Below are 27,562 nucleotides of genomic sequence, written 5' to 3' on the forward strand. Positions count from 1 at the left end.
CAGAGAATTCTACATACCAATATATGCAATTGGAAATGTAATATTTTAAAAGATGAGTGTAATGAGTTCCTGATTTTGAGTCGGCCTCCAGTTAATGCATTCTGGGATGTCCCTTGCCTTCTTTTAGTCTGGAGTTTATATGTTTTCATATAACATGAGACAGCATGGCCTGGGTAACTTACTTGACAGGTGTTTACTTAGGACTAGTAAGTGCTTTTCAATTTTGCAAATATGCAAAGACTATAACATCATGCCTGCTCTTAAAGGATCTAAAACCTAGTTAGACATAATTTTGGAATGGGATTAGACAGTATATCACACGATATCAAATTACTTATAATAAAGACCCTATCTTAGCCCTGTTTTTCTCTACTACCTTATAAATGACAGATAAAAAGACATAAGGCATGCTTGTTAACTATCTGGGAGACACCAATCTGGGAGTGAGAAAAGAGGCTAATATACTGAATGATAGAAATAGTGATATCAGTAAATAAGAACTTTGTGCTGAAACCAACAAGTTGAAGTTAATAGGAATAAACAAAAAGTTCTGCATTTAGTTCGAAAAAACTCAATAGCATAAGCACAGGATGGAAGAGAGCTGTAATTTTCACATTCAAAAAAATCCTGTGGACTTTTTCATTAACCCAAAGCTTCACTTACTATCCTAAAATGCTTGCAAAGCACCAGGCACTAGGTAGGCACTGTGGGATCTTTCCATCCAGTGCACCTGTAGATGCAAACTCATTGGTCTATAACGTGGAGTTCAAGGGGGAAAATATTCCCACTGACTGGATCTCATTGGGAGTAGACACAACACTCTAAGAAGGTCATATTTGATAAAAACAGGCTGTAGAAAGGGGAGACTAGATTGGTGAGTGACAGGGAAACCAGCCTGCATAGAAATATTGAGTGACCACAGGATGTTTAGTCTAGAGAAGAAAAGATTACGGGACTTTGATGGTTGTTTTCCAGCATTTAGAGAGCTATTGTGTGACTATAAGAGGAGCCTTAAGGTTTTTTGGGGTTATTTCAGTTGGACCAATGGGGCGGGTGACAGTTAGAGAGGGGCAGATTCATTCTGATGTCTTCAGAAGTTTCCCTGCCAACCTTGGCAAAGGCTGAGCACTCCAGCAGAAACTAGCTGACCATCTACCATGTAGACTGCTCCCTTTTGGAAAGACAACATTTTGTTGGCAGTTGGAATACATGATCTCAGAGGATCCCTCTGATGTCAATGCTCTCCCTTTTATTTTTCAAAACAAGTGGGAAGCAACCTAACTTTTCACATACCTTCCTTAAGCCTTGAGACCCACAAGAATTTTGCTAGCCTACAACTAATGAGTTCATTTCCCCATCTTCTCCGACTTCGCTGGCAGAAACAACATTGACTTAGTTAACAGAATGTCATAGTAAGTATCCTCCAAGCATTAAAATACACTGCTAACCTATCTGGGGTAAAATGGTAATTAAAACCTAGACTGTGCCTTCATTCATTCACCCGTTGGACATGTAAATACCAATGTTCACCAGAACATACAATCAGGGGAAAATCTTGCCTCCGTGTGAAGTAAATGGTGGGAGGAAGTTCACAGACCAGAGTCCGTGAGATAGAGCACATATAAGGATCCACATGCCATCTGCAGCTCAAGGAGGGGGACTAATGAGTTGTGCTGATGCCAGAGGAAGGGAGGCACCTCTCAGCTCCCTGGAGCTGCCTCAATATTTACCATGGCTGGATCTCCCAAGCTTCACAGTCAAAGCCAGCATATTCCGGACACCTGCTGTTTTTAGGTGTGCCCAGATGTCATCAGCTAATAAGAGGAAAAGTCACCACATCCTCAGCTGGCCATTCCTGTTGTCAACTTAGGATCAAGGAACACTTTGGCCAGAAAGTTGCCTTCAGTACAACAAATTGTGCAGTTCTAGGGAAGAGGACCGATGAAATATTTCTGCCAATAAGTTGCAGTCACCAAAAAACGTATATTTACCTTTTTTTATTTCTTGCCAAATACATCATTTGGGCATTATGTCGACCAGTTTAGTGTCGTTTTGAAGGGTGAAGTGTTACTAACTTAATATCACTGCTTAGTTTAAAAGGGTGAACTCTTACTGCTTTAGTATCTTGTAAGCTTGTATTTATAGAGGTGGGCAAGTAAACATAGGTACAAGCCCAGTTTTAGTTATTACCATTAACTAGAAATCACACTACAGTGAGGCAGTATATTTCGTTTTTTAAGTTGAAGTGCTCAAAGGCCTCAAAATAATTATTTTGAATGGTAACAACAGCCACTAGGAAGAACTAGCTAAAACATAAGTTTAAAATTGGTTGTAGCATTGGTTGTAGAGTTATGAAGATTAGAAGACTTCAAATAGTTACTAATAGGGATGTAGTTATTCAGTGAGCAGAAAAAATTTGTAACATTTATACAGCTATCAGTAGCTTTGCCACGTAAAAGAACCATTATCAAAAAAACAAAATGCCATATAGCTATTTTATGTATAAAAGTATAACGAGAAGCATCATTACTTCTCATGAAGTCAGATACCTTCTACTAATCTAAAACATAAGGTACTCTAGGGATGATAATGAAAATGACAAAGGGAAAAAAGCAAGAGCCAATTCTCTTTCCAACTCATATAAGGACCCACCTGTTATTGTGGGGTTTTTAAATTAATTTTTATTGGGGTATAGTTGCTTTGCAATGTTGTGTTAGTTTCTACTGTACAGCAAAGTGAATCAGCTATACACATACATATATCCCCTCTTTTTTTTGGATTTCCTTCCCATTTAGGTCACCACAGTGCATTAAGTAGAGTTCCCTGTGCTATACAGTATGTTCTCATTACTTGTCTGTTTTATACATAGTATCTGCTATTGTGTTTAGATACTCGGCACACCACCCCCAAAGGTTGCTTCCACATAACATACTCAAATAGACCATTCCAAGGTAGTTTTTTTTACTTGTAGAAAGAGCAACATTTCACAGTTGCGTTTTGTTTAGTAAACCTACATCAATCAATTTTAATCCAAGTGCATAAATCCGTATAAAATGAATGATAAGGCACCCGAGAAGTAGTACTAACACTCCAGATACATGAATTTATTTAACCCTCAAAACAATCCTGTGAAATAGGTGCTGTTATTCTCCCACTTTAACAGAGGAGGAAACTGAGACACAAAGGGTTTTAAGGAACTTGGCCAAGATCACACAACTAAGAATTGGCATAGGAGGGATCTGAACTGAGTCTGGTTCCGAAGTCCAAGTACCTAACCATGAGGCTGTAGTGCCTCTCCAGTGACAATATGTTGGTAAAATTAATCAAATGCCTACTGTGTACTAGGCACTGTGTTAATCCCTTTATATACATTAGCATATTAAATTCACCAGTTGGGTCATCTGGACGTAGGTAAGAGGGATAACAAAAGAATCACCAGGCCAACTGTTCTGTGTGTCTTAAACCTAACACCTGCGTTTGGGTGTGGTCGCTGAGTTACTTGAGACTGTGGGAGGTTAGCAATAAATTATTATATTATCTCTTCCTTGCAGGGGTGGAATGGTCCAAACCAGTGAGCAGTATGAATTTCTGCATCATGCTCTGTGCCTGTACGAGAGCAGGCTTGCAGCAGAAACTGTCCAGTGATTCTCTGAAGACTTACCAGACCATCGTTCTCTAGGGGTGATTAGTCAATTACCCACTTGAGGCTTCTGGAAGGAGCTTCCTGCAGTGGAAGAAAAGAGAAGCTGTGAAGCTAAGCTGGGGCGTGGATTGTGGAAGATGGCAACATATTCAAGATTGCCAGCCTCTTGTGTATATGAATGCATTTGTAAGCATCCCCTAAATTATTTTGAAGGTCCTTTGCTGATGGAGGTATGATTGATTTCTCACACAGCTACAGAGGATTTTGTTTTGTCTGTATTGACTATCTGCCACACAGAATATATGTATGAAATTTATGTCATCAGATGACAACTTGAAGAGCTGCTGAAGAAATTATTATTGTGTGTTTAGATGCTTTTATGTTTGCAAAAAATCTGTCTTGTGAATGGACTGTCAGCTGTTAAACTGTTCCTGTTTTAAGTGCTAATTCCTTTCTCAGTTACCAGAATCTTGCCGCTAAAGTTGTGATTGAAAATGGATTTTTAACAAATAAGTCCTTGTTTTTGAAAAAAAAATCAGAAGCAGTAACTATTTTATATGGAAATGTGTCTTGAAAATATTACCTATTAAATGTGTATTTATCAGTACCTCGTACCAATCAATTACAGAGCACAATGATTGTCATTGGGTATATATGTATTTACTCTCTACTATTGGGCATAGAGGTGGATTCTGCTCCAGAATTCTACCCACTGTATTTCTACATTGTGAGTCATTTTACTTTCAAAGGTAAAAACAAATTTGTAGCAACTATGATGTGTTAAGAATTTTAAATACTTGTCTCTCTTTTACTAAAAAAGAATTTTGGAATATGCTGTCTACCTGAAATCTCTCTCCCAGCAAAAGGCAGATGCCTTTGGGAATGATGTAACCTGTCCCATTTCCAGAGGTTCTTTAAAAGGATGCTGCCATGGATATCCTTAAATCTCTGAAAGGATTTAATCCTCAAGAGACAAATAAAGCTTAAAAAAAAAAACTACACTCAGCAAACACTACATGTTCTGCTCAAATATGAATTTTTAATGCAGCTATGTTGACTTTGTTTCCTACTGCCAATAAACTACTCTTAATACTAAATGTTGAGTAAGGCATGTACTTTTTTTTTCCTATTTGAAGAGAGACCATTATCTTTTGGGGAAAGCCTGAAGTCGATAGTGGGATGGGTTTAATTTTAGTCGGCCTCTCCCCACTGGAGATGACTATTTCAAACTGTAGTATTGTCATCACTTGAGAGATAATGATCTAGAAGTGCCATCATCATGTGGTTTTCCTCGATAGGCTCCCAGCTATCATTATACAAACAGTACATGTTTATGTCTTTGTATCACTTGTCATAGACTCTCATAAATTACACGATTTCTGTTTGTTCAGCAGAATCACATCACCTGAAGAGATGTGATGTTGTAGGAACATTCAGTTACCTAAGATTACAATTCCTCTCTTCCCTCTTGAGCTTAAGTAGTCATGTGCCACAGGGATGGTAGAAGAAAACTTACAAGTTTTATTCTGCTCCTGAAGGCTGGAATTTTTTCTACATAAAAAAAGAGAGGCAATCATAATCCCTTCTTTCTAAGGAAACAGAAAAGGACAACTGGTGTAAAACTTCCCCCAAACAATTCAATAGGAGGAAGTGCTCGTCACTGACTTTTCCCCCCACCATGAAGGCACATTTCCTTCCTAGTCTTTGCTTCTCTTATCTGGGAGATTTTTTTTTTTCCTCCAAGCGAAGCATGAACAGTCGTTAAGTGGAAAATGGAGGCTGAATTTTACGTGGCGATTCTTACCTGCTTCATCTTCGGGAACTCAGGTGAGTGGGTCTGCCTCAGTTTCCTGAGGCATTTCTCCAACAGCCAGCAGTGGAGTCTCTGTCCTTTGAAAAGTGTCTGAAACAAGGCGGAAATGGAGCTGGGTCTCCATGGCAGTTTAGCCAAAGACGATGAGGAGGGGGGATAAAAGGAGCCTGCCATGCCCACACCGTTGAGATTTCTCACCAAAAGAAAATAAATGGCCTTCTCTTGTGTCTTCCAAATGCCTCAGGCAGCTCCTGAAATGGCATCTTTACAGCAGAGAGTAAAGCAACCCTGAGGGGGGAGAATGTATCATTATGTAACAGGCTGTGGCATCTTCATGCTTTTTCCCTGTCAGGCTATAGTTTTGTTTCCTTTGTGTTAAAGAAAGAAAGTATAAGAAATATAATTAAAGGGGGTTGGGGAACTGTGGTGTGTTTTATTTGGAAGTTGTTATTTGGAACCTCTGAATATTTTCATGGGGGAGCTGAGAAAATTAAGTAAAAGCACCTTGAAAATGGTTTTTGAGCCTGAATATCTCATTTTTTAATCCTGATGTTTAACAACTGGGTATTTAGTTTTCTTACATGGAGAATAGGTGATTTTTAAAATCTATTCGCCTTTGAAGGAAGACTGTAGATATTGTCACAAAATAGAGAAATGCTTCTCCCTAGGATTATAAAAAATTTAATTTGTGATAATCAATAGTTTCATTGGTTGCTATTAGCTAGGAGGGTGTGCTAAGAAGAATGGGAAATTTTGTTTTATTTGTAGATAAATATATCCAATTTTTAAAAATTGTATTCAAACTAGTCCATTTGTATACTAACACTTATTGCAATAGTAATTTAAGGTTTGGGAAAAGGGGTGCTTTTTTAGAGTGGGGGATGGAGGTGAGGTGGAAGGAGTGAAATGGTTAAAACAGGATCTGGGTTTTTTATAACTTTAACATATTTAATTATTTGGGCTAAAATATCGCACCATACTCTTTGGATGGTTTTGTTTCTTTTCCAAGCTTCCTTTCATTATTTCAGTGGGGGTGTATTTTCTTCCCTAAGCCATGTGAAAGGAAAAGAAAGGGAGCTAAGTGTGACATTTTGACATTGTCTGCTTTGGGATTTTAAATCACATGTGTTGAATCTGGGAATAGTCACTTGAAATGATAGCAATTGCAAAAGATAAGTAAACCTCATTTGTGGTTGATTTGTGGGTGGGTTGTTTTGTTTTCTGGTGGGCCTTATGATTTTCTACGTAGTACTTGATGAGCTTCTCATTTTCCAGAGGGGTTTCAGATTGTCCATGTCCAGAAACAACAGTGCCTTTTCAAAAATGAGAGAGTGGTCATGGACTTGTGCAATGGGACCAGCCAGAACCAGCAGTGGATGTGGACTGAGGATGGAAAGCTCTTTCATGTTAAATCTGCTCTGTGCCTGGGCATCTCTGATTCTTCTGGTGGCCCTTCCCGATCCGCCATCTTTGCCCCCTGCTCCCGGGCACCTCGATGGACTTGCTATGAGAAGGAAGGGTTCCTTGAGGTGGAAAATGCCTCTCTCTTTCTCAAGAAACAAGGCTTCAGGGTGGTGGTCAAGAAGGGCAGGAAGTACCTCCACAGCTGGATGAAAATAGATGTCAACGAAGAGGGAAAACCAGTCAATGAAAGCCTCTGCTCTAAAAAAGGTGAGCTCTTCCTTTCAGAATCGATTCTGAAAGTTTTTCTGCTAAATGTCTTGTTTTTTCACATTCAAGGGAAGTCCACATGCCCCAACAAAATTCCTATGGAAGATTCATAAGCTAATGGAAATGGATCACGTGGTACCCACTGACTTGGAAAACTTCATTATCTTCATTAAAATAAGCCCAACTTTTTCTATCTCTCATTCTTCCTTCCTTTCTTTCTTGCTTCTTTTGTTAATTCAACAAATATTTCTCAAGCTTCTCTTTTGTTCCAGACATTAAGCACTTTGGTTAAGTACTACTAAATGTGGATGTGTAGCTCTATGTACATATGTATATGCAATGACTAAAGCCAATGATCAGGAAATTAATATTTTTGCTGATTTAGACACTTCTATTCTCTGATTATGAGGAACTATTACAACATCATAATGGTGCTTGCTAAGACTGGGAAGATAATAAATTACGCTTTTGCCAATCTCTTGTACTAATGTTTAAGGGTAGATATTTTTTGGAGATAACATATTTTGAAATGGTAAGAACCAATGTGCAGCCACAGAGTTTTCTAATTTGTTGATCATCGATGGATATAACCTAGATGATGGACACATATAAAAACTTGTATACACGTGCATAAATTTCTGGTACAACATACAGTTCAGTCCTAGACTAGGAATTTTTATTTGTGGATGTGGCTTAATTTTCTATTTTATTGAATCATCTTACTGCTTATTTACTCCTCTATTAGAGGTTTGCTTTAGGAAGTCATGACGGATAAAAGAATTATTACATATTAGGTATAAATCACTGGAGGAATTCTCTAGAAATGAAGCCGTTCATTAAGATTAAAATTTGTCAAGGTTAAGGGAATTGTCCCAGATAATTAAGTGGCAGAGGTATGATTAGAACCCAAGTTTCTTGATTCCTCGACCAGTACATGTTCCATTTTATAGTACTTCCCAAATGCTTACACAGACTCTCGCCCAATTGGCTACATCCAGAATCATCTGGTGGGGAGGAGAAGTAGAGGGAATCATTGCCATCATTTCTTCCTCTATGATCATCTCCAAGATTTGATTCCAAGAAATCTATATTTGGGCATGATACTTGATATTTTTTAAAAAGTTCCCCAAATAATTTTGATTCACAACCTCATCTGGGGATCAACATCCACTGTACCTTTAAATCTTTTTATTAGGTGTTGATTTTTGAGGCTTATATGAGTTTTTTCACCACACTGATCTTTGAACAGTTATCTGTCACTCATTCACTTCAAAAATTAGACAAACATCTAATTAGGTGCCAACTAAACGCATGGGCTCTTCTACAATACAAGAAGAGTCCCTGTTCTTATAAAATTTCTGAAATGAGAGTAAGATAAAAAAAATGTAAAAGTTAATTAGAAAATTCAACTTTATCAGAGAGTATACAGCATATAGCACCAATTCATACAATTCCTTTCCTGTAGTTCATCTAACTAGGCCTGTCCTAAACAACATAGAAACATTGTAAATATTTCAGTTGTAAGGTGCATGGTTATACACAAGAAGTGAGATTCCTCCCCAAATCCTAATCAAACCTTATTTAGAAGAATATTCTTTCATTAGAACTTTTTAAAAGCACATATGGATTCAGTAGATATGGGTTATTTAAGATAGAAGGTAATTCATGGAAAAACTATCTCCTTTGACCTTCATACAAAACATGCCCAGTGATGGACTTCACTTCAAAAGTAAAGTAGATACAATATACCAGTTACAGTTAACCACTGAACATGCCATATCCAAAAATGCCTGATAATGTGTGTTGGAAAAAAAATGGACTTCTAGAAAAAGCAGAGCTAAAATTTGTACGATTATAGTTCAAAAAAATCTTATATTTGAATATGCATAGGTACAATGTATACTTTTGCCTTAACACAGTTATAAGCTAACAGACACATTTTTCTTCTCAATCCACACAGAATGATATTGGTTGACCCATAGCATGGACACTCACTGATTTTCTAGAGAATCCATTGTGAAAAATTAAATTGCATGCAGATGTTTGTGATGAATGATTCCAAATGTCCTTTCTTAAAGAGTTGATAACTAAATACTATACTCTTAAGCAGCACAAATATGCATGTTGTTAATCCATAGGATGTGATTTTTTTAATTAGGTTCTTCAGTAAAAGCATACCTGTGAAGGTCAAAATCTGAACTATGCATTTCATATTTGTTTCATAGAGGAAACATTCATGATGCCATTCAAGTATATAAGTAATATTTCTCTATTACCTACTAGGTGCCAGAGCTTGTGCTAGTAACTGAAGTACTCTACACCAGTGATTCTCAACCCAAGCTTCACATCAGAATCCCAATGGGACCTTTGAAATAGTATTAATATCCAGGCTTCATCCTCTAGACCAACTAACTCAGGCATTATAATTTTTAAATGCTTCCAAGGTGATTCTAATGTGCAGCCAAAGTTGAGAATCACTAAATATGTCTTGCTTCTTAGGATAATGGGGAAGGCAAATAAGTAAATAGTTAATTGCAGTAGAGTGTAAGTAGAAAAAAAAAAAATACCCCTTCCTCCAATATATATTCTTGCCAGTGTGTCACATTAAGCAACTGTGGGTTTCTTTTTTTTTTTAATTAAAAGATAATTCTTAAATTGCATACTTTTTAAACAATCCTTTGAGTGCCCACTGGATTTTGTCATAATTTAGCTGTGCTTCATTCTCAATAAGACACCTTTTTTCTTCTTCTACCTCTCCTTTACTCGAGTTCCTCTATACAGGGAGGGTGAATTGAATAGGCTTCCAAAGTTGGTTAAAATTCAATTCAAAAGTTAATGTGAAGGTTTTTGAGAGAAGGACCTATACTAGGGTCAGATTTCCTCAAATAATCAGCACTACTGCAATGATTTTTTATTAGGAGAAGAATGTAAAATTGACCTGTCTTTTAAATTTTTCATATAATTTATATTTCTTTAAAACCCCTTGGGACTTCCCTGGTGGTCCAGTGGTTGAGACTTCGCCTTCCAATGCAAGGGGTGCAGGTTCGATCCCTGATTAGGGAGCTAAGACCCCACATGCCTCCCAGCCAAAAAACCAAAACATAAAACAGAAGCAATATTGTAACAAATCCAATAAAGACTTAAAAAATAAATAAATAAAACCCCTTAAAACAAACTTTTAATGGACAAATAGAATTTAATGGGACCTAATTAATGGGAATCTAATTAAAAAGAATATATAGATTGTGTAGAACTAGGATCACCAGTACATAGTAGAATACCAAATTAAAGAAAAGATGGTTTGAGATTTTTGCCATTCCCTCTGAATTTCAAGTTTACCCTTAAAGAATATACTACATATCTTCATTCTGGACAAAAAAAAAAAAAAAAAAAAAAGTGTACCTGGTAGACAGACTCTTTTTTAAAAAATCAAACTTTTAAGATCAATTTTTTAAAAATTAGAGCCTTATAGCTATTATTCTGAATAGTAAAAGTAATAATAAAAAGCATTGCCTCCAAAATGCCAACATATCTGGCTAAAAATTACAAAATTTCATTCTCCCCGTATATTCTTTTGTCAATCAGTTGCCAGATATCCAGTTATCTGGAAACCATCTTACCTTTAGCAATGTGTCAATAAAACAAGTGATTGACAGATTCTAATTTTTCCTCCCTATATTTTGGTGTTATATAGCTACATCCTTGGAGTCACTGTATTAAGAGTATGACTTTTAGAAATATTTTGTGTATAATTTCTCAGTCTCTATAAATTCACACAAGGCAGTCGTCAATAATGCAATAAGGAAAAACCAAATTGTGTTTTGTTCAACAGTATAGCAATTTTATATAATCACACATTCGACTTTTTTAAGGATTATTATTACTTTAGGAGTAAAAATGCATTCTGAGGCCCAAATCTCTAATTTACAAGCTCTTAAAACATAGCACTCCTAAGTAAAGGGCTTCCTGCATAACAAAAACCTTATAAGCTAAAGCGAAAATTATATTGGTCTACAGTTTGGGGGGTACTTGTACATTTCTAGGAAAGTTCACTAGAAATTCAACTGAAAAAATCATTTTTCCATGACCAAGTCTTTTGTATATACAGGAGATGCAAAAGGAAAAGAGTTCGAAAACCTAAATTACTGTGCTATAAACCTGTTAACAGGGATCATAACTTAGAAATCTTCATCTCCTTTAAAGGTAATCTTGGTTCCCTTGGTCAATAAATGCTGTCTAAATTAGTAAATGTTTCAACTTCTAAAAGGTGCTGAATATCAGAATTATTGGGAACAATAAAGGAAAGCTAAGGACTACTTTGTGCCACTATTGAAGTCGTGACTATTGCTTTTCTCTCCTTCCCAAGTTAAGAAGAATTTTTAAATCAAAAGTTACAGTTCCAACAGGAAATAGTCTTGACACCACAAGCAGACAACAAAGGTTACAGTGGCCGAATCATTGAAGTTTTATGGACCTACATGATCTGGAAAATAACTCATTCATTGGCCCCCTCTTTTATATGGGTAACAGAGAAATCTACTCAAAGGATATTACTGATCTGCAAGCATATCTAAGCAAATAATCCTTAGGAGAGGGAAACAAAAGCATTCTAAACTTGAAAAGAGTTTCCACAGCACCAGCACAAATCTATTGGCAGGTAGACTATGCTCATGTAGTTCTAGGTCTTCTGGATGAAGAGTACAAAATTCCATCTATCGTTTGGATACCTATTCCGAGGAATGCCAAGTCTCCCTACAAGTATAAACACCTGGATGATTGTCTAAAATTGTTACTTTCACTAAGATGTTTCATATTGTATGAAGAGAAACACTGTATACGTCAGCCAACCAGTCAACATTTATTCAGCATCTACTACAGATTCATTCATTCAGCTCTCATATTTATCTGAGGACAGGCAAATTTTTGCAGACATATTTCCAATATCCCTGATATGGCTGAGTTAGTAAAATCCCTAAAAGAGATTTCACTGCTGAATAAATCATATTGTTGGCTGGCTTGATATGCCTGTTGGTTAAAGTAATTGTTTAATTGTATTCATACAGGTGAGGGAATAAACTGCATAAGCATTGTAATAGGTAAACAATCATGTATGCTCTTGGGAGACAGGGTTTTAGTAGCTTATTTCCTTTAGGGATTAGTAGGAGTGCTTGTAAATACAGAGAGCTTGATGCGAAATGAACAAAACAAAACCGAAAGTGTCTTTTGTGTAGACTCTACTTTGACCAAATTGGCTGTCACAGCCATTTTAGAGTTTTTCTCCTAGCATCATTATAACAACATGGGCCTTGCAATTAACCATTTATTTACATGATCATTGAAAATCATCTGGTCATGATCATTAATATATGCTTTATACGATCATTAATATATGCTTTATACGATCATTAAAAAATATCTAACACAGCATCCAGAGTCCCCCCAACGATTTTCAACCTGTGACACATCAATGAACTTACCAGGGCACACCCAGGGCCACAAATGACTTTCATATGTGCTCTTATATCTTTGTGGGTCCCTTTCTCCACTGGGAAAAATAAAATAAAATAAGTTAATAGATTTTCTTGTGTCCTAACATTCTCATTCTTTCATGATGTGTGAAAAAAAATTTTTAACATTTTCTTTGACCCTGAAAGTTCTTTTTGAAAAATTATTTTTAAAGAAATTAAATCATTTCATGGGCCCTAAAATCATGGGCCCTAGGCAATGTTCCAATGTACTTAATGGATGAGCCAGCCCTGGACACACCAAGTTATTCACCCACTTTCCATCTGCCCTTGCCCTGACCCTGTTTAAGTAGCCTCTGGCTCAGCATGTCTCTCCCACAGTGTGGGAGCCATGAACTTATAAGCCATTTTTCCCCCTCCATCCTTCTATCCCACCATCTCATCCTTTTCCAATGTGTGTGTTTGTACCTTCCCAAAAGAAAACATGGGGCATTAGGATAAACGAGGCACATCTTCATAAGGCAACCCACAGTACAGTAGTTGAGTAGTAATTGGCTTTTGAAAAGTATTTCTTTGATTGGCTAAGCTTTCATTTGTTTTTTTAACCTAATTTTTTTACTATGCTATGCTTTGATGTTTTACTATGCTATGTCCTGGTATCAATTTCCATTTATTAATTTTACTTTTTTCTAATCTTGCATCTTTTTTAAGGCCTGTAAAAAAAAAAAAATTAACCTCTGATTATGCCTTCTCATTTGTTGTGTCTCCCATTGTTTGTAATTCTCCATCTTCGGTACTCTTTTCAACAACTTTTCACTTCCTTACTCACTTTTTCAAATTTAGGCATGTGTATTTTTTAATGTATCCTTTATTTCATTGACTACATTTTCTGAAATGTTAATTATTCATTTTACCATTTCTGATAATTATTTAGACTATTATAATTCCCAGACCTTTAACTTTATCTTTATTCTATCCCAATCTTATTTAAAATATTTTATATATTAAATTTAAATATTTATGTATAGATATATATATACAAATCATCATTCTTCTAAGGTATCTTCTATTTCATTTATTACCTCTTTTCCAGATTATTTTCCCACTTTTAAAGGGCACATTACATTTGGCATCTTCCTACAGAATGGAAAGTATCAATATAGTTAAAATGTTCTATCTCCAAAATGAGTTTTATTCAAGTTATTTCTTTCAATATGCTCGAAAGTTTTTTGTATCATTTAAAAGAGGGAAACTAACAAATTGTCTATTGTCTTTATTATCATTATACAAAAATTCCATTTCTATTATTGATTTTTTCTGAGACAATCATAGATGAATTAATAAACTAAAATACATATTGCTTTTTTAAGAAATGTATTTGAATATGGGCTTTATATTATGCAGTCATTGCAAATCATCTTATAGGTGAGCTATCAGTGCTGAACTTTATTTTTTACACATTAAGTGCTAAAACTTCTGAGATTGGACCCAGGACGGTCCACCTTATTTTGAATTGTGTTCTAAGAGGAATTGTGTATAATGTGGAAACAATGTAGTGGCAATGGTACAATAAAGCTTTTTAAAAATAGCTTCAACATATTGTTCCATTGTATAAGAACTTTTCCTTGCATTTGTCAAAATATATCTTGTTCTTTCATGAACTGTAAAATGTATATACCTTTTCAAAGAACATCAGAAGAATTATAGAACCCAAAACATCCAAAGATCTACTATTTTTAGTATAATTTCATAGCACCCATTTCAACAAAGAGTTCAGGCAATGGAAAGATGAACTTATTTTCATCACCTTATATATTTCTATGATGGATTTTCTTTCCTCCCATCTACTTTATAATCCTTCAATGTCCACATAAGAAATGATTAGAATTCAGCTTTGCCTCATATTGTATACATGGATAAAATTATATACTTGGATGTATATTACACCTGAGAAACTTATTAGAAATGCAGGTGCTGGTTCCCACACCAGATCTACTAAATCACAATTTTGGGGGTGGAGGGTGGTAGGGCGGTTAGGCTCCAGTTGTCTAACAAGCCCCAAAGGTGATGTGATGCCTAGCAAAGTTTGCACATCACTGCTTTGAAATTCACGAAATTTGGAAATCAAATGTTAAGACTAAAGTTTCCTTCCTGCTTCTTAAATAGCACAAGTTAAAAACATAGGCACAAAGTGAAGGGGTACCAGACCTGAATATTCTGTAGGTTCTTTCTTTGGAAAAAAGGTGGTGGCCTAAAATGGAAAATGGACTTGTTTGGTTTGGAGGGTTTTAAAAATACATTTAGAAGGTTAATTAAAGACAATTACAGAAGAGCAAAAGTTTTTCCATAAGATATTCCAAAGCTATATGCAATGGCGATAAGCTATGTTATCTGCAGAAGAAATTTCAAGAGTGTTTTGATCATTTACCTAATTTGGGGGAGGTCTTGTTTCATCCACTGAATTAATTCTGTAAGCTGACTAAAAAAAAAAAATAGTTCTCAGGATGAGAACTTACCAACTGCTCCTTAGTGAAGAAGAGTAATCATAGGTTGACATGCTAAGACACATAATTACATGCTAGGTATTTGGAAGCTTGTCTCTGTCCTCACCTCATCATTAAATCTTTTTTTTTTTTTTTTTGAGGGTCTGAGAGCTAAAATTGTCACAGCTAAAATTGAAATCCCCTGTCAACTCAGGGGATTGGCATTGGCCAAAGCTCAAAATGACCAAAATACTAATCTCCACATACAGAAATTTTTACATCCCAACAATAGATCAATATCTATGTAAAAGGACATTCTAACACCTAACTCAATTAAGACTGCAGAATTAAGACTGCTTGGAGTTTGTTGTAAAGGCATATTGCTAATAGTACAGTTGGGTTTGTCCTGTAGAAGACACCCCAGGGATAAATGAATCTGGTCTGCCAGGCACAATGGCAGTGATAGTGGCACAGGATTCAAGAAGATAAAAACAGAAACTAGGGAGAATGTCTAAACATTTATCAAAGCCTAGATCTGGTAGATGTGCAGGTAGGGTTGCCAGATAAAATATACACCATTCAGTTACACTTGAATTTCAGATAAATGACAATTTTTTTGTATAAGCATATTCCTAATATAATGTAATGTATATTGGGGATGTATTAAATATACTGAATTACTGGTTATTCATGTGAAATTCTAATTTAACTGGGCATCACCTATTTTTATTTGCTAAAATTTGGCAACACTGTATACAGGGTACTCTGCACAACCCTCCACATCTCAAGGAAAAGATGCTTAATGGTAATGATTATTTTATTTACATTTAAGAGAACAGCTGATATTTACATCTTGCTAAATGTTAAAAAATACCGTTTCCATTTTGAGCCTCTTTGTATGCTTATAGCACAGTTACAGCCCTGATAGCACAGTTTCCACAACTCTCCCTGCACCCTGTAAAATTGATAGATGGATAAAATTGATAGATGGGTGAAATGGACAGGGCAAATGAGTATGGTCACACTCAAAGTATCTTCTATTTTTCATATAACTGAAGCTTATCTACGTGCCCATTGTTAAAGCGGTCTTTTTCTAAGTAAAATTGCTTTTATGTGAAGAATCCCTAAAACATGAGGGTAATTTTAGCAACTGTCCTTTCTTTACCTCAGCTGGCCTGGGAGCGGAAGTCTCTGTAAGGAGCACTAGAAACACAACTCCTCCCCAAATCCCCACTACTTTTAATGCACTTCCATATAGCCTGGAACACCTTATTAGCAATACCACAGAGACCTTCACCAGAAGTACTACAGAAAACTACAGCCAAAACAGCAGCCAGAGGCAGCACCCCAATCTGCAGATGGCTGGAACTACATCTTGGGTTCCCTGGACTACTCAACCCTTCTCCAGCACCACTGAAGAGGTAAGGGGAGAGGGGAGGGGCTGGAGTGTGGTTTGGTAAGGTCTCAGAAAGCCCATTGGTTGAAAAGATTTGCTTTGCTGGAAATACTGCTACTCAAGTGGGAGAACAGGCACTCTGTGTCCTGGGTGCTAATTGTACATGAATGCATTTTGTGTAATGAGAAAATCTTTGGGATAGAATTTAAATTGCTACACCTTTATAAGCTGAAGATAATTATAACTGCACTCCTGTAGGTTGGCCACATTTCTGAACCGACGTCAGGGTTCATAGGCTTACGATGACCTAAAACCAGGAAATAGAAATTGAAATCAGTCCCTTGCAGGTCCCCCTGGATGTATTTCACAATCGTTTATGCTTATAAGGGAGGGGAGAGAGTCACAAAGCAATGGAAGATTCAGCAATCACTCTAAGGGATTTGTGAACATGGAGGAGGATAAGCAATTTCACATCAGCATCCACAAGAGGACAGATAAATGGCTGAGAAGCAGCAGTGACACAGCCACAGAGTCTGTTCACATAGTGTTTCCATTTCAGGTGTTCATCTCTTTGGTTTTGCTTTCCACTCAGGGTTTTAGGCTATCATTTTAGACAGTAACAGTGTAATTAAAAGAAATTTTAGAAGCTAAGGTTTCATTTGGCAATATTTAGCTGTTTCCTAATAGGCAACCCAAATAATTTAAAGAGAGTAAAAGCCCAACACTATGCTTATGACTTACGCATTTTAGTGCTCTGGTTTCTTTTGCATTGTGCAGAAATGAATGTTGCACATGACTCCCGACTAGTGAACACATACCTCATTATGGATCACAAAACAAATAGAGCCAGTACCATATATCTTCCCCTCAACCTAGTTTTTGCCTTGCCTCTGAATAGAAGTTCAGAAGGCCTCATGACTTTTCTGGACACTCTTTATATCACTTTAAAATTCAACACTCACTCTCAACCCATTAGCAAAAATATCCATTTCAGGAAATAACCCAAACTCCGAATTCAATTGAAATATTAGCTTCTCCTCTCCCATCACCCCACCAAGTTTGGTCTTGAAATAAGGGAAAGGGAATATGTTCAAATTCTCTCACTTCTCACTCAGCTCTTTACCCACCTCTCCTAGCTTGATCATCATGGTTTCAGATCTGGCTGGGCTTGGAAAGTGGGAAGGGAAGACAGGAAAAAGGAGCAGGAGAGCTTTTACTTAAGGAAGCCATCATGAACTGTCACTGTGCTATCCCTAAATCTCTGAGTCCTGAGCCCTTTCAACCACCGATATCAGTGAGAGATTCTCCACCTGCTTTTGAAGTTGAACACTTCTTGGTGGAGCACTTGTTCATTTTGCCTCTGCTAAAACTGCATTCTAACATCAGTTTATAAAAGTATTTTTATAGCTGAGCTTAAATATTTATATCTATTTTTTCTGTACTGATGTGTGTGTGTGCGTATATATATATATGTACTGATACATACCAGTACACACGTAGTGATATCAGTATATACGTACTAATTTTTATCAGTATACATACAGATATACCCATAGAGACAGAGACAGATACTAGTACAAAACAAAAACTGTGTCAAATAAGAAACGTGCTGAATAAAAACTACAATAGAAACATATCTGCCTGAACACTAAAGCATTGTCTTTTAGCAAAAAGAATATTTCCCCATCTTTGCCCAAGTCGGACCATTGTGAAACAAAGACACAGAAAGCTCCCAGACATGGCCAGGCTCACTGGGATGAGTCAAGGACAGCCAGCTCTAGAACTCTGTTGCAGGCATGGCAGTCCCAGGGCCGACCCAGCACCGTGTTACAGAGCCCACGTGGTCCAGCCCCAGAGCTGGGTTTGCAGCCTTGGGCTGTGGCAACTACTCTGTAGGGTTTTTTGGTCTTTGATTTTTAGTATTTTTCTAAAGTGAAGTTCACTCTAAAGTTTATATGAGCTCCCAGATGGAGCACCAGAATGACTCTGCAGCCAAAGATCTCGTGTTCCATTTTTTTTCTTGAAGCTCAGGCAAAACCTTAACTATGTCCTCGGAAGCTGAATGTATAAAAGCTATGCTCTTTCCAAAGGCAGTTTCTAAAACCGCAGTTTTCCATGACTCTCATGCCTTAGGTGAGGCAACCCTGCTAGATCATCATTTGATTCAGTGGGAGCATTTACTTTATAACAGTCTGTTATAAACTGCTGTAGTTAAATACTTTGAAAAATAAAAGTGGGTCACTTGGGAGGTAAAATCCCTGTCCTTTAAAAGTAATGTTGAAAGATACTCTACCTCAACACCTAGGAGAGTATTAGAGAGGAATAAAATTGTTCAACTTAATCGCTTGGAATTGTGTAAAGAAAATCTTTGTGTGTCAGTTATTTTCTTTATCAGCTAGCTCCTGGTTTGGGAGGATTTTGGATTGACTTACTGTAGTTGGGCCATGAGTTGGAGTGGTCTGTTATCGGTGATGATAGGAAAAATCTGAATGTGAGCTTTTGGAGGGTGGGGACTGTATTTATTCAACTTTGTAGCTCCAGCACCTGAACATAATGCTTAACGCTTACTAAAGGTGTGTAGAAAGGAAAGGGAAAGCAAGGTGTAGAGTGGAATGGAGCAAAATGGAGTGGAACTGGAGAGTGAAATGGAATGGAATGGAGTGGAGTGAAATTAAGCAGAGGGGAGTGAAATGGAATGGGGAGAATGGGATAGAGTGCTAGGGTATTGAGTTGATTGCAGTGATATAGAAGTGGGTGGAATTGTTGACCACTTGGGTAGCAAATGACACATCTACTGCCAATGTCCATCTACTGCCAAGGTGTGATGGTCATGCTGAGTAACCGTGTTTTTTATATTGCCTAAGTGTTCGAAGTTTGTGTGTATCTAGTGTTTAATATGTTTCTATTATCTAATACTCTCTCTCGCTCTCTCTCTCTCTCTCTCTATATATATATATAGAGAGAGAGAGAGAGAGAGTTTCATTCAGGGGCTAATTATCCAGTTCCTTTTTCTCCTTTCTAATTTCCCCCATTTCATCTCTTAATCGCCCTTCAACTGCCCCCCACCACCAAAAGGAAAAAAAAAAAGGGTAAAAGAAAAAGGAGAAGGAAGCAATGATGACTGTCTCGTGTCTTTGGAAAATGTTCATGCATTCAACAAATATTTCCTGAGAACTTAACTAGTGTCAGAACAGAGTGGTTAAGAACTCAGGCTTTGAGGTCAAAGGTCTGACTGCCTCTTACTAGCTGGTGACCGAGTCTCAGTTTCCTCATCTATAAAATGAACCTCCACCTCTTAGGGCTGTAGTGAGGACCAGGAGAGACAATGCCTGTAAAATGCTTACTGCAGTACCTGATCCTTAGTAAGCACTTAAGAAGGAATAGCTGTTATTGCTATTTTTTACTGGGACACAAAGATGAATGACAAGTTGTTGCCCTGAAGGAACTCACCATCTGCTGAGGTGTTGAGGGAGATGGAGATTACACGGGCTTGTGTGGAATACAAAAGAGAGGTTCCTGACTAGTGTGGAGGTTTTAGTGGGTGTGCAGTAGGTTAATGTCTTCTGGAGGAGGGAATATCTGAACTGAGCTTCACGGAGTATAGGAGTTAAACCAATAAGAGGTGGGGGAGTGGGGAGGGAGGGATGTGGAAGAGCTGAGATGGGACAGGATGGAAAGTTAGAAGTGATTTCAACTTTCACCTAAAATTAGTATTTTTTAAGAAACTTGGGAATTTTATCACTTCAATCCAATCACACATTCCATGCTTGTTTATTGAGCACCTACTATCTGCCAGACATTGTGAGGGATGTGAAAAATAAATAATAAAGGTGGTGTTACAGAAGTACATAGAGAGCACAATGTCGTCAAAATCATTGAGTATAGGATCAGCAATCTGTTAAGACTGAATAAAAGACTTAGACAGTATAAGAGCCCTGTAATAATTCTCACACATACAGATATGAATATATATCGATGAACATTTCAAACACATGTTTTCTTTTTTTTTTTTAAAGCGGAGATGACTTTTTTTTTTTTTTTTTTTTTTGACTGTGTTGGGTCTTCGTTTCTGTGCGAGGGCTTTCTCTAGTTGCGGCGAGCGGGGGCCACTCTTCATCGTGGTGCGCGGGCCTCTCACTATCGCGGCCTCTCTTGTTGCGGAGCACAGGCTCCAGACGCGCAGGCTCAGTAATTGTGGCTCACGGGCCTAGTTGCTCCGCGGCACGTGGGATCTTCCTACACCAGGGCTTGAACCCGTGTCCCCTGCATTGGCAGGCGGAATCTCAACCACTGCGCCACCAGGGAAGCCCCCAAACACATGTTTTCAAATGCAGTCTTCATCCAGAAACAGACACTAGTTCCTACTTGTTATTTTAATCACTGACACTATTAGATTATCTGTCATTCCTTTTGTCCCCATACATATGTAACCACTACGTACAATTTAGCACACTTGACCTGAAAGAGAAATCGAGAGAAGAAAGAATAAGAACTGAAATACTGAGACCTTTTGCTTGGAAAGGCAATGTCATTACTACTAACTCACATTTATGAAGTGACCACAGTGTTCTCGATCCACAAGCAAAGGATGAGTTAGGATTGGAACATAGGATTGGGAATGGAGGGTGGGATATCACAAAACACTTTCAATGAGAAAGTGGAATGTATTTGTGTCTTCCCTTCCATCAAGAGTTCTTTTGAGTTATGAGGAAGGAAACATGAAGAGATGCTATACACCATTTGCAAAGAAGAGAATCTAGGGGATAAAAATAATGGCTAAAATTTGTGTGCCAGCAACTATGCTAAGCACCTTCATATACTCTGGGAGGTGGGTACATGTATGTATTTTCCATCACTATGTAACAAACTACCCCAAAACTTAGTAGTTTAAAACAACGACAGCTTATTTTTCTCATGGTTTTGTTGGTTGGGGCAGGGAGCGAGGGATTCCTCTGCTGGTTTCACCTGGGCTCACTCTTGCAGTTGCATTCAGCGTCGAGCTAGAAGTTTCACAATAGCCTCTCTTGCATGGCTAGCAGTTGATGGTGGCTGCAGGCTTGGTTCTCCACCTGGCCTCTCATCCTCCACTCGACTATACCAGCTTCTTTACGTGATGGTTTCAGAAAGCTTTGCAAGAGAGGAAACATGGAAGCTACAAGCCTATTGAGACCTAGGCTCTGTAACCACACATTACTTCTGCCACATTCTACCAGTCAACGGAATCACGAGCCAGGCCAGATTCATAAGGTGGAGAAACAGACCCCGCTTCTTGATGGGAAGAGCTGCAAAGTCACATTGAAAAGGGGCATACATATTGGGTGGGAGGAATCTGTGGTCATTAAACAATCTACCATAGTATTTATTAATTTATTATTATTATTCTTTTGTAGATGCCTAGTTTAAACTTAAAGTGGCAAGGACTCACCCAAGGTCAAATGATTAAAGAATAGCAGAGCAAGGAGGAGAGTACACATACACACACACACACACACACACACACACACACACACACCCTGCACATCTAGTCACCTTATTCTCTTGCACAGAGCTCTTATTAATGAAGGTAAATGCCAAAAGGACATGATTTGGAATCCAGCATCACTCATTAATGCTACTGCAAAGTTGTCCTAAGTTGACTCTCTTTGGAGCAGCATTTTCCCTACCTTTTTCCTTTTCCTTCTCTTTCCTCACATCGTCTTATGCCAGTTTGGAAGGTTGAGAACCTAAGCCAGTACGTGGCTTCAAAACTCTCCTTCTCTCATCCTGGACATGAATTAAATGAATCAACATGTATCATGTGCCTACAGTACTGCCTGGAAAAATAGTGTTTAATTAACATTAGCTACTACTGTTATTATTGTTACCATCACAGTATTATGTGGCAGTATGTGTCTTTACAAGGACAAAGTTGGTGGAACAAGAAGCTTGTCTACATATGAGTCAGGAAATATCTAGCTCAGTGGTTCTCAAAGTATGGACCCAGATTCAGAACTTGTTAGAAATGCAACCACTTGGGCCCTACCCTAGACCAACTGAATCAGAAACTCTGGCTGTAAGGCCCAGCAATCAGTGTTTTAACAAGCCCTCCAAGTCACACAGAGGTGTACTTTTAAATTCCAGAACCACTGATCGAGATAAGTCTTGTCCTTCACCCACAATATCTGTCCCATGGACTTCTGAACGCCTTAGTTTCCCACCCCTGACGGCACTTTTGCGCATGTGTCATGAGGAGGTAAGAGGGGGTGGTGCCATAAAAGCTGAATAATCAAGTGGCAGAAATTAATGTACCTAATTCCAGCCTCCTGCTGTGACTTTGCAGAGTGTACAACATTGAAGGAATGGGGCCCAGGGTGGGTGAGTGGAGCCTGGGGACATAGAGAACTGCTGCTAGACTCTAGGCTTTTTGTGTTCTAGAAAAAGGGGGTTCCAGGCACATGGTTCCACCGGGAATGCACAGGACTCTGTATTGGAACATCAGCTGGATTTCAGCAGCTGTGCACGCCCTCAGCCAGGCATCCCTGCGTACCACATCCACAGAGATATACGGTGTTCTTGTGCACAAGCCCAGTTGTAGATCAGGCCAGAGGTGGGTGTGAGAAGTGTGCCCTGCATGTATTAGCCATTCCCTATGGGCAAGGAGAGACAGGCAGGGCTGGAGGCAGCAGGAAGTCAATCTTTTGGGGACCTGAGCATGGGATACGAGAGGAAGAGTTAAATGTGCAGAAGTGTCCTCCAAAGGGAGGGAAGCCAGGCCTTGCAATTTTGTTTAGCATCAAAATCTGAGCAGCCTCCATTTATCATTTGAGCAGTGGACTCTCAAGAGAGGTCCAGTCTGGATCCCCTCTCAGCCATGTGACCTCGGGGGAGGCGGTTTGATAAAGTGGTAAAGAGTGGCTCTCGTGTCAGAGAAAGCTGGTTTAAATCCAAGTGGCGTCATATACTAGTTACTCAAGTCATACTTGTTTCCTCTCTAAAATAAGGATAATTAAGGTACTCTATCTGCCTCATAAAACAGTTGTGAGGATTCAAATCTGGTTAAGAAAAGTGCTTAGTGCCTTGGCTATACACGATAAGTACTCAGTAATGTTAGCAAGTAATACTAACTTCCTGTTGTTGTTTCATCACCCCTACCCTGCCTGCATCACAGGGTTGTTCTAAGAACCAGATGGACCAGCGTTATTATGTGAAAATGCTTTCAAAGGAATCAAGCCTTGAACATGCATTAAAAATGTTACTGGCTGGTTCTGATTCTACTCAACATCCCTCAATCTTATTTGAAGGCACGCCCCCTTCTTCCCTTCCCCACCCTGCCCTGGCCTGGGCCCGGGAGACGGACCACATTTCCTCAGTTCATGAATAGCCATTGTGGTGCTGGTCTGAGTTTAACGGCTCTGTGCTTCCTTCCAGTTGGCCCTCAGAGACATCACAAACCAACGTGAGTCTCCAAATAAGTGAGGTGGCAAATGCAAAACACCTGCACCTCCTCCCACCCCTCTCAAGTCTGGGGTCAACCCCTTTATCGTGTTACTTAAACACAGGGGAGTCTCTCCACTGCCACCACCGCTCTGTGGCCAGAACTAAAGATGGGGCAGTATTCCCCTTCACTGAGACAAACACCTAGAAGGAGAAGTACAAAGATGTAGCAAAACAAAACACCCCACACCATCTCCTAATGATCCCTCATAACCAAGGGAAGATTCTTAGATTGTCTAGAGTGAATGGGATAAAAGATAAACAGACTTTTCTGAGACTGCCCCTAGTGCAGGATGTCCATTCTAGCGTGTACGATATTGCGGGAGGGATGTGTTCCTGAAGACCCTAATTTATAATTAGCATCATTCAAGTCTAATTCTGACAAAGGGCTGCGGTTCTCTCAGATGGCCCACTAATATGGATTACTATGTGCCAACAGCATAATACGGTTTACAATTCACTCGACCCTCTCTGGCTTTAAAATCTCAAGGATTTTTCTTTTCTTTCATTTTCTTTTAGTTATAGGGGATTTGCCTGACTCTCCATTTTGAGCACCAAAAGACTGGGTTCATATTTTGTCACAATATAAATCATATGCACATAAAATGCAACCATAAAACAGAATATGTGCATTGAAATGGGCTCTTTAACCTGCCAGTATTTCTCTGACACATGGGTTTCCCTCAGCAGATGAGGTCAAGCCCAGATGAGGGTTGATTCAGAGAGGAGAGAACATAGCAAAGGAGGGGAAATGAGATCAAAGGAGAAACCAGGATGTACAAATTGAGATAGGAAGTCTGTGGCTCTCAGCCCTGGTCTTACATACATCAGAATCACCTGGGAAGCTTTTTGAAGATACAGGTTCCAAAATTCTCCCTCAGACCTACTGAATCAGAATTTACTGACGTAGGACATTGGCACCAGAGTGTAAAAATCTCCCCATTGATTATAATGTGCAATTATGTTTACAATCCATTGGAGAATAATTGAATAGTCAACCTGTTAGAAAAAAACATTGAACACAAGAGAAGAGGAACAGTTCTGGGAGAGATGTACCTATAACTTGAATCTAATCATCAGGAAACATCGGACAAGTGCAAATGGAGGAAAACACGTACCATAGAAATAACTAACCTGTATCATTCAAAAAAGTCAGTGTCATAAAAATCATTTTTAAAGGCTGATGAATTGTTCCAGATTATGGAAGATTAAGAGACTTGACAACTAAATATAACACAGGATCCTGGGTGGGCTCCTTAAAAGAGAAAAAACAACAACAACAAAAAATGCTAAAGGGACATGCTTGAGTCAACTGGCGAAGTTGAAATACGGATTGTGGATAAAAGCATTATATCAATTTTGCGTTTCTTAAATTTGATATCTTGACTGAGATTACACACTTAATTCAGAAGATATGCAGCCCACTCTGAAGTGGTTTAGGTAAAAGTATCATATATAGAGAGAAAGAGATGATAATAAAGCAAATGTGGGGGAATGCTAAAAGAAAAAAATGAGTGGGTCTTGGTAAGGATATGTCGTAGCGCTCCATATAATTTTTACCACTTATCTGTAAGTTTGAAATTATTTCCGAACAAAAAAGTGTAAAAAATAAAAAGAGTAGTTTGTTTAAGGGCTTTTATAGGGTAGAATCCAAGGGATGCTTCTGAGTTAGGGGTAGACCAGTGGCTCAGACTTACAAAGACCTGTCCATCTTCTTCAAGGACCAGGAGGAGAGAGGGGGTGGATGGGGGGAGAGGAGAGCAAACACTGTGAGAAATGATGATGAATTTGCAAGAAAGAGCAGTAAATCCAAGGGTCAGAACTGGTGGATGAGCTGGATGATAAGTATGAAGATAAGATAAAGAAACTCTGGAAAAGATTGCTAAGTACTTTAAATCCCTGTAATTTACCCCAGTTGCATATTGGTTGCGCCCACATATTCATTCCACTCACAGAATAACAGCTTTGAAAACCAGTTATGAAATACGGTGGAAAGTCACTGAAAGGGGAAATGCTATGAATTCCAGGGGCTGTCTTTGAAGGGAAGATCCTTTTCATCCTTCCCACCCTTTGGGGGAGCTGGCAACAGAATCCTACCATTGCTAAATCCAGATGAGATCACCACTAGGGTAATTTTTATTTGGAAAGTACACAGGAGGTACCTGTTTCTTCATCAAAGCTCTTCTGATCTGGATCTCTAACAGATCTGGGCCAATGAACACACACTACCAGCGTAGCTTTACCAGGTGCTTGCCCTTCATCTGTGTGTCTGTGAACATTTGTGTTTGCTCCTCTTTGTGCAAGGCTGTACTTCCAGCCCAGGACAGCAAAGCTGTGGAGAGGATACCGCAGTAGATGCTTTGCTAAGAGTTTTGACCTTGGTGGCCTGAATCCAATGACCTCTGGATTATTCTAGAAGGATTCGGTCTTCCATGGAGTCAGAGGCTGCTTGGGCACTAGCTTTTCCTAAGGCTTAGGTGCTAGGTATTATTGGATTCTGTGATGCTAAGGGTTCCAGGTCTGCATTGGAGCAACTGAAGAATACAATTGCTTTTAAGATTCCCCAGTACTTAGCCATGTCCTTGTTTAGTGGTGAGGTGTGAATATTTACTGTCAATAGATGAATAGACATTGAGTCTCCACAACCTGGGCATGTGGGGGAGATAACGAAGAGCCATGACTCCTTCCAGCAAGAGGTTTCTAATCCAGCTGATGGTTTTATCATTATATTTTTGAAAAACATGGTAAGATCCTTTGATCTTCTGCTTTGATCACTCTCAGCTTCAACATTCAGGGGACTCTGAGACGCGCTGTGTGGACAAGGTGGGCAGAATACTGGCCCAGCACGCCTCCATCTTTTTATTTTTTTAATGAAAAGTCAAAAATCCAGATTTTTTTCCCTTTAAAATCTCCTATTTTTCTCAACATTACCTGCTTATTCCATTTTTTTAAAACTATATTAAGATCACACTATAAAAGCCAGAAAAGGCGCATGTGCTGGTCAGATAGGGAACCCTCTGTTTGCGAGCTCCAGTGAATTCATGGGAAATGATGTTCTAACAACATGATACACAGAAGAAAAGAAGACAGAATCTTTACCCTCCAATCATCACTGTCTAAGGGAGATGAGATGTGTGACCATTTCTTTTGTTTTTATTTTCCTTTCCCTTAAAGCCAATGTTAGCCATGTTTTGCTTATTTACTATCCTAGGGCTTGGATAGTCATGAGAATCATGACCCTGCTCCTGAAACCAGAATGTATAGCAGTCATGCCCATATAGGCAGCCTCACTGGCCACATTAACGCCTTGATTCAGTTCGTGTGTGGGCCGACTCATTTCCGAGGGTGGGGTAGTAGCGCCGGAAACGTGGGAATGAAGATGCAGCAGAAGTGCTTGAGGTTGAAAAAGTGATTCGTTTACAGTCACATCTGGTTTTAAGTCATTCGTCTGTGTACAGTTACAAAGCTCTGACAAAAGCTATGCAAAGCTCGTTTCCTCCAGATTTAAAAAAAAAAAAAAAAAGTGGGGGAAGGGAAGGGGGTAAAAAATTGATGTAGAAAAAAAAAATACCAAGAAACCTTAGAGATGTGTCTGGGAGAGATGGTGGGGCTGCTCTT

At 38.5% G+C, this 27,562-nt stretch overlaps 2 protein-coding genes across 5 annotated transcripts in view; both read left to right on the forward strand.

The window, feature by feature from the left end:
• PTPRR (protein tyrosine phosphatase receptor type R) overlaps positions 1-4,727 on the forward strand; it is a 297,821-nt gene extending 293,094 nt beyond the window's left edge. For all 3 annotated transcript variants that reach the window (XM_057557387.1, XM_007195019.2, XM_057557388.1), the window contains one exon: positions 3,552-4,727. In XM_057557387.1, the coding sequence (XP_057413370.1) occupies positions 3,552-3,645 (94 nt within the window). In that variant the 3' untranslated portion in view covers positions 3,646-4,727. The remainder of the gene's footprint in view (positions 1-3,551) is intronic.
• Positions 4,728-5,388: 661 nt separating this feature from the next.
• PTPRB (protein tyrosine phosphatase receptor type B) overlaps positions 5,389-27,562 on the forward strand; it is a 113,168-nt gene continuing 90,994 nt past the window's right edge. For both annotated transcript variants that reach the window (XR_452232.2, XM_057556812.1), the window contains exons 1-3: positions 5,389-5,470; positions 6,732-7,127; positions 16,246-16,496. Coding sequence is in view for 1 of the 2 variants with exons in the window: in XM_057556812.1 (XP_057412795.1) it covers positions 5,416-5,470; positions 6,732-7,127; positions 16,246-16,496 (702 nt within the window). In the remaining variant the exon portion in view is untranslated. The remainder of the gene's footprint in view (positions 5,471-6,731; positions 7,128-16,245; positions 16,497-27,562) is intronic.

Source organism: Balaenoptera acutorostrata, chromosome 11 (assembly GCF_949987535.1).
Source record: "Balaenoptera acutorostrata chromosome 11, mBalAcu1.1, whole genome shotgun sequence".
NCBI lineage: Eukaryota > Metazoa > Chordata > Mammalia > Artiodactyla > Balaenopteridae > Balaenoptera > Balaenoptera acutorostrata.